The sequence below is a fragment of the Diplotaxodon limnothrissa genome, linkage group LG20, assembly GCF_057381915.1.
Source record: "Diplotaxodon limnothrissa isolate DT_005_m linkage group LG20, D_limnothrissa_male_GT1.1, whole genome shotgun sequence".
NCBI lineage: Eukaryota > Metazoa > Chordata > Actinopteri > Cichliformes > Cichlidae > Diplotaxodon > Diplotaxodon limnothrissa.
In genome coordinates, this window is record NC_140615.1 from 21,387,855 (window position 1) to 21,396,093 (window position 8,239).

An 8,239-nucleotide genomic window follows, 5' to 3' on the forward strand; every position below is an offset into this window, starting at 1 on the left:
TATCAAAGAGGAACAATGTTTCCCTACGTCTAAATCAGTAGTTTGGAATCAAATTGTGCCTCCCTCTCTGCAATTAGTATTTTCTCTGAGGACTAGCTGTAATACTCGCAGTTTTAGATAGAAGCCTACAGGTATAATATATGTCCAATCAATCTTTTTTTAATGATCTCGGTGCCTTCTGCCTTAGTAAAGGTTTTGGAGATGCCTTATATGCCATGGTGAAATGTAAAACATAGAATAAGTTGGAAGCAGTGATCTCTGCATTAGTTCACTAATACAGCGACGTGTGTTCGGCAAGTTAATCAGGAGACAGGTGGTTTGGATGCTCTCATGCAGTGATTCAGCTGTAGCGGTTAGGCGAGCATTGACAGGATGATGGTGAAACGGGGAGGAGAGGACGGACAAACAGAGCAGAAGCTCATCTTTACGCTCTTTTATCCTCAGCATTGTGTTTTTGTTTTATTAAGGGCAAGCTCAGCATTACTGTGATCGTGCCATCCATTTGGAATATGCAAATAGCTGACAGTGCATTTGCCTGCTGGTGCTTGACCTTCCCCTTGGAGGTCGCTCACCGACTCAATTACGCTCCCTATCTGCAGTCTGTCTGCAAACACCTGTTATCCTCCCACACTCCGCCACCCTCCGCCAATCCCACTTCAGCACATCTCATCCTCGCTGCGTCTGTTTAGAAGCAGTTGGGACAGGATGAGGACGGCTGTTGGGGTGGGGAGGGATGCGGGACAAATGATGTGGGAGTTAGAAGTGCATTACAGCGCGTCGTTTTATTGCAACAGTCTTGAAAACTTTCTCCACCAAGGCAGTTCATGTCAAGATCATTTTCATTAGTGCTGGTTAAGATGTACGTGCAGCCAGCTTTATTCTGCCTCAGAGATTTCCTTCAACGGCACGTGACACGTTTGGGATCGGTTGCGACTTTATTTAACTATATTTAATTGCTTTATTATGTCAGTGTGTTAAATGAGATTTATTGTAAACCTTCTAGCAATTCAGTTACTCAAGCTGCCAGAAGATATTTTTGCACCTGCTTGGTCTGAACAACAGTAATACTTTCAGGTGAATACAAACAGATTTTGATACTTTCTCACAATTATTATTGCTTTTTCACCTTTGCAGACTTGGTGTAACTTGATTACACCTACATCATTTGACTTGTTTTTACATCTACATCCATGTCTATGTCGGCCGTTTATAAAAATTCCTTGTCGCCTGAGATTTAAAGACAGAAAGTCCCGGAAAATCTTCAGTAATGAGGAGGAAGAGGAGGGGGAGGTGGACTTTGGAGAAACCGTGAGATAAAGTTGTTTCATTTTATTGCCCTAGGTGGAGTTATGATTGTTATACATGTCAATTGCTATGTCAGGTAAGTTATTGCCACAAAAACAAAAATACTTCTGCAGTCATTCATTTGAAGTCTTCTAGCGCTGCTACTGTACATTGTTCCTCTTTAAAAAACTAAGTCCCATGGACTCTCTACAGTTTTCATGCATATAAACATTTTCTTTGAAAATCAGCAGCATCTTACAAGGTCAATGGATGTTCCTTTTTTAAAAATTATAAACCATAAATAAATACATGATAAATAAGCAAGTCTTCAATAAATACACAAAATCAGGTAAATAAATAAATAGATAGATAAATAGGTAAATAAATAAAGTATTTACATGATAAATAGATGGGATGCATCTAAACTGTGGGCGGAGCTTTTAGCGACATATAAAACAGACAAACAGAAAAATTTGACTGTCACTTTGTAACTGAGGGTGGGTGAGTCCATACCTTCACTCTGAGGTAACACTGGCGGAGGGGGGGGGAGCACCTCGAACACTGGGTGAAGATTGCTCGTAAAGACTGGAGTTTATGGAAGCCACCACGGTGGAGGAAGAACAACGAGTTTTCATTGCTATAGACGAGTCAACCGCACATGGCACTTATTATAACGACGAGATCATTTGGTCTGGCTCTCAGTGTCTGTGCATCAGGGTGAGACTATGAATTTGATCAGGCGGAGTGCGTGATAACCTGTTCAACAGGCCAACGTTTTAAAACCACTGCTCTTGCAGAATTGAATTGGATGACCTATGATCTTAAATAGCTTATTTAACTCGGCTTTTTTTTTTGTGAGTACCCACAGTTACAAAGAAGCATTTGATTAAGAAGGGATAATCAGCACAAAAAAATAAATTTAGAAAAATCAAATAGAAAAATAACATCCATTGAATTGAAACACTGGTGTGGAAAAGGGGTTTGTGTGTTTTACCTTTTAAAATGATCTCCCTTTTTTGCAAATACTGTCATAGTTCACATTTTCATAAAAAGTTCATGTTGGCAGTTGCAAAAGAATTCAATTCTTAGCAAATAAAAAGCAGCATAAAAATACAAGAGGTCATTTTGTCTCTAAAAAACAAAAGAACACTGTTAGTCCTTTTTTATGTTTTTTTTTCTTTTTTCATTACTATTTCCTATAAAATATCAGGATTCTAAATATTATTACTATTGATATCAATATCATATTAGTCATTGATAAAAATTCACATGCCAGGCCTCATATATTATCGTGTGTGTGTGTCTGTGTGTGTCTGTGTGTGCACGCATGTCTTTGTGTGTTTCCATGTTCCCACATCCGTGGCAAGCATGTTGCTGAATTGTGTACATCTATCATCTACAGTCTCTATTTGGGGGAAGGTTGTTTGATTGTATGTTTCTGTGGACGATTAGCTACTGTGCAGGGAAAAAAATCCAGCATCTTCTGAAATTGTCTTTGCCATAATCATTAGTTTCTTCACGTAATCTCAGTGAAAATATTGCTTTCTAAAAAAAGGGAAGAAAAAAGGCATGGAGGGCAGAGTGAACAGGGTTATTGGTTGTGAACCTACAACAGGGGTTCAGTGTTTTACTTCTTCCTTGTGGTTAGTTGTCTGATCCAGAGTCATCTTCGTCTGCAGAGCCCTTGAAGCAAGCTGACTCATAGTGCTTGTTCAAGTAGGACTTGAGAGCGAAGGTCTTATTGCAGCGCTTGCATCTGTAGTGTTTGAAGGCAGAGTGTGTTTGCATGTGGGCGCGGAGGTTTGAACGGTCAGCAAAGGCTTTGCCACAGTGGGCGCAGGCAAAGGGCTTCTCCCCCGTGTGTGAGCGCATGTGACCTTGAAGCAGCCACGGCCTGCTGAAGGCTTTGTTGCACACCTCGCACTTGTGCTTGAGGTCGTGGGTGAGGATGTGCATGGCCAGCGCTGGCATGGATACGTACACTTTACTACAGGTGGGACACTTGCGGGCCATCTTGCTGTCCAGGCTGCGATGCGTCTGCTTGTGTCTGCTGAGGTTGGAGGAGGTGGCGTACGTCTTGCCGCACTCATTGCAGGTGTGGCGAGGCGTGCCGGCTCCCCTCTCCTGAGCCCCACCGTTGGCACTGCTGCTTCTGGAGCCTCCACCACGACTCTCCCCATCTCCCTTTCGCCTCGAGCGCCCGTCAGAGATGAAGAAGGCATCCATGGTGTAACCCTCGGCCAGGGCCTCCGATTCACCAGTGTAGAAGCCGCTGGCGGTCATGCCAGACTGGGGGCTGTCGGGGTGCTTCAGGTCAGGGTCACAGTACTCCCCTCCGCTGCTCACCTGGGTGTACAGGGGGTCTGACACTGGTGAAGCAAGCTTGTGCTCCATCTTCTTCTCCCCCTGGTATACAGATGGCGTGATGTAATCCTGGATGTATCCTGGACAAGAGAAACACACAAACACAGTTGGCCAAGGGTTGTGATGAGTAAGGACACAGTGACATGCTAATGATTACATGATTGTAGTGTTGCATGATGGTGAAAGACTGAGTGGCAGAGCTAATTTCATTTTTTCCACAACCCACAGGTTGTACAGACAATAGCTCAGTGATGCAGGGAAACGTGCAAGCTCAGCTGCGTTTAGAGAGGTTGCAATTTTACAATAAAGATGAGCGCTAGATAATAGCTCATCAAAGAAGTCTCCTGTGTAGGAAGATGCATATTAAAATCCTTCTTAAATGTAGTAGGCTCACTGACTGGCCCGTCTTTCACTGCGACTGCTGACATCAAAGAGAATTATATTTTAAGACTAAATCCTAGAATAAAAATCTCCCCTTTTTTTACTATTTTATTTTAAAGCTTTTTATACAGGTTTAACAAATTAAATGTGTTTCTTTGCTTGTTGTGAAACAGACTAATGTGATACATGCATATCTAATGCAGGTCTTTTGTGCTACTTCTTCAAGCAGGTTTAAACATGATGCAGTAGAGCAGGGGTGCCCAATCCCAGTCCTCGAGAGCTACCGTCCTGCAGCTTTTAGATGCATCCCTACTCCAACACAGCTGAATCAAATGGTTTGGTTACCTCTTCAGCATGCCATCGTGTTTGGCAAAGGCCTGATAACAAGCCATTCATTTGATTCAGCTGTGTTGGAGTAGGGATGCATCTAAAAGCTGCAGGATAGTAGCTCTCGAGGACTGGGATTGGGCAGCCCTGCAGTAGAGCAAGGCCCCTAAGTGATTTAAACTGCGCAGAGCATGGTTTCAGAGTGATATATTTTATTGGCATCATTCAAGTCTTTCCTTTCTCTCCGAAGCAGCTCAGTGCTACAGGAGCTAGAAGGCTGGCTGGCAGCTAAATGCATCAAAACGTAACTCGATCTAGCCTTACGTTATGAATCTCTGGAGCATATACTACCTTCAGGCTTGATATTCTATAGGTTAAACATAAGCGAGCAAACATAAAATGTGGTGAAATTTCCTTCCCCTGACAAATAGTGCATAACTGCAGAAAAAAAGCCATTCCTGCACCGTGTGCAGCAAGCAGTGGAAATTAGGTATTGACTTCTTTTTTAATGAAATTCAAAGTTTTGAAGTGATCAATAGGCTATCATCTGTAAAAATAGTGCAGCTGTTAGAACAGCTGAGTGCTGGAGAAGACAGAAATAATGCAAGAAACAGATCAAGTACCTGCAACACACAATAGCAGTCTATTGAGTGCGTGCTTGATATTGTGCAAAATGGCATCATGCACGTTTTTTGTGAAGAAGGTCACCTGTCTGCAGCAATGAGCACACTGAAGTACCTCCAAGAAACAAGCCATTAAGAAATCAGTTGAAGTGCTCTCTTACTGCAGCGTCTCCATTCCCAAGGGTTTGAGTTCACACACCCACTTTGTCAAAGACATGACCATGACACCCGGGGACAGGGAAAACACCAGGCCTGCGCACACATTATTGTGCTGCACTGCATGGCTTCACTTTTTTAAATGCACAGATGGTGTTTGTCAGAAAGAGAGGAACACTTGTTTTCAAAACCAGATTATTAGAAAAAACACATGTTTATTTATCCTTTAAAAACATATTCTTATAATTACAGTTAAATAGGCAAGTGCTGCTTCTGCTTCAGAAATTAAATCCACCTGTTTTGCAGCCACACTATTAAATGTTATGAATATAATTGCATGCTACAAATCGCAGCATGGGCTTTTTCTGCTTTTTTTTTTTTTTTATCAGCAAAGCATACTTTGCTGCATCAGTATAAGCGGAATTGTTTACTATGTTTCAATTACCCAAGGTCAGACACGAAGCTTTAGGACTCGAGCTGTATCAGCCTTTACAGCCCATAGACTCATTTCTGTAATGCAAAGCAAGCATGTAATTAATGGACCCTCTCAGCCACCCCTCTTTGTTGTTCGACAGACACTCAAGTCAAATGTCTCCACAATGGGGGGAAGAAACTCTCCTGGCACGGCAGAAGTGCTGATGTTAGGGATTTCAGCCACGCTGAGGATTCTTTTTTTTTTTTACCTTTTTTTTTTAACTCGGCATGAAAAGAACAATTCTTTTGTTAGAATTAAATACCTTTTGTCAAAATTAATGTTTTGCCTTATTGTGTTTTCTTTCTTTTTAATATAATGCATTATTCACGGTGTTGAACAATAGATTCAAGAACAATAGAGAGTGACAAAAATTATACAAATGGATTTCTAATTATTTTAAATCTTGCAGAAGGAAAACTAAAAAACAGAATTAGTGTAAGCTGCACTATATGATTAAATATATAAAAACGTTTTAACAGACATAATTTTTTTTAGTCTTCACCTGGAAGTTATTTAGAGTTTTGTAAACCTGTTCAGTCTCTTTTGCCCCGAATAACATTTTTTTTTTAAATCCCCCGTCTTTTGAATTTCACCTTGTTGCTGACAAGGTTGAATAACAGGTGGGTATGAACACAGCATTTAGCCGTGGACCGTGAAGCCTCTCTCGCCATGCAAACATCCCGAGAAACCACAACAAAGACTCACATATGGCCCACCAAACGTGGCCACAAAATGGAAGCGGCAGGCTTAAAGCGGACCGTGAAAGTGAAGGTCGCCTCACAGCTCTGACGGGAGCTTAGTGCGAGCAGTGAGTGTGGTGTCCACAGTGCAGCTATGTGCCTTTCTTCGTGTTTACTGTACATCTGTCACGTGATCGGCCTCATTGCTGCCCCAAGCATTTTTGTCTCCCTTTTCTCCTTCCCCTCACTATCCCTTTAACCCAACTCCCCACCTCCCTCCTGGCTCTACTGTACACTGTGTTAATGTCTCTTGTGGCGGCGATAGGCCTGCACGGCTGAAACTCTAACCCCTGCTAGTTTTCAAATGCCCGGAAGGAAGAGAAAGATGTAGTGGAGCGATGGGGGTGGGGAGACTGTGCATGCTCCATTTGGATGGGAAGAGGGGGGCAAGGGAGGATCGGACCGTGATCGGAACTCAAGGACAATAACAGCTAAGGACAAATGTATCATCTGATGCTCATCGCTCATATTCATGAATTTTTTTAGTCCACATGATGACCAGATATAGTCAGCCCATGTGCGTTCAGCCACCACAGGTTGGTGCAGTCATACAAATACGTAACAGGAGCTTCTCCTGATTAGACACACGTTTTGCTCCCTATTTACATAAACTAATCCGTGGCTTTGACCTGAATTGCGTCTGTCCTTCACTAGAGTCAAAAAACAAAAGTCTGGGAGCACACTGGTGGGGGTGGGGTGCCTCTGGAGAGGATTATTTAGGATACCAGTGCAAAAATCAGCTGGCTTAATGTAACATCTAAATTAATTTACATGCTACAAACATGCTGTTGGCTGACTCAAAGGAAATTCTCACTCAACAACAAAGAAAAAGAAGATACCATCTGTGCTAAGTGTGGAAATATCAGGCATGCTGAAATCAGCACCGGAGCTGTTTACAGGCAGGAGCGCTAGCACATCTTTAACTGGAGCAGCTCGGACTGGAGGCATGTTAACTCACCATTCTCGCTGAGACGAACCCCGAGGCTGGTCACCGAGTCTGTGATGGAGCGTGCAAAAGTGAACGAGTCGTCCAGGTGGTGATGATGATTGGAAGTGGCCACATTGGACGAAGAGAAATCATCAAGCTTGATCTTCTTTACCAAAAATGAGCGGGGCATGTTTCAATGGATAAAAACACAGAGCTGAGAAAAACGCATGAGAGAACTGAAAAGACCCTTCTGAGGAAGCACACAAGCAGAGCTGGCTTGACGATAATCCTTGTGGTTAATGTGAAGACAAGAGCCAAAAACATAAGATAAGAAAGAAAATGGAAACCAGTGGACAACAAGGCTGCCGGCAATGCTGTGTGATACTCTCTGGCTCCCCCAGCTTCCCCCGGAAAAATAAAAAAATAAAAAATAAAAGCGATCCTGTTCAGCACTGGATAGCTCCTGTGATGCAGCAGGCTTAAGGGACCAGTGAGGAAGAGAAGAGATGGAGACAGACAGAGAGAGGAGGGAGAGAGAGAGACTGTCAGACTAGCTGAGATCAGCAATCACGCCAGCCTTTATATGGGGCACAGGCAGTGGAAGATCAGGTGGTGCTGCGAAATGGAGCTGCTTAGCTTTAATCCATCAAATGTCCCCGGGGACACACATCAAATTACTACTGAACCGTCTGTGCATTCGCACACAGACAGAGGAGAAAGAACACAGCCAGACCCCCACTGCCCCCACTGCTGCTCCCCCTCCTCCTCTCCTCCCCTCCCCCTTTCACCCCTCTTATGCTCCATGCTCAGAGGAGGAGTAAAAGAGGAGGGTAGACAATGGAGATGTGGATGAGAACACACTCAGTGTCCTGTCCCCCATTGTTTTCAGATGAAGTGGCACAGTTTATGTTTGTCTTGTACAGGCACGGCCTCCCTCATGTCACCTCCTTTACCACAAACA

At 43.2% G+C, this 8,239-nt stretch overlaps 1 protein-coding gene across 1 annotated transcript; it reads right to left on the reverse strand.

Moving 5' to 3' along the window:
• Positions 1–2,928: 2,928 nt before the first annotated feature.
• scrt2 (scratch family zinc finger 2) lies at positions 2,929–7,468 on the reverse strand. Its single transcript, XM_085345321.1, has 2 exons — positions 7,309–7,468; positions 2,929–3,728 (listed from the first exon to the last, which is right to left on the reverse strand). Exons 1-2 carry the CDS (start codon positions 7,466–7,468, stop codon positions 2,929–2,931), a joined length of 960 nt encoding a protein of 319 aa, XP_085201447.1.
• Between the last annotated feature and the right edge of the window lie 771 nt (positions 7,469–8,239).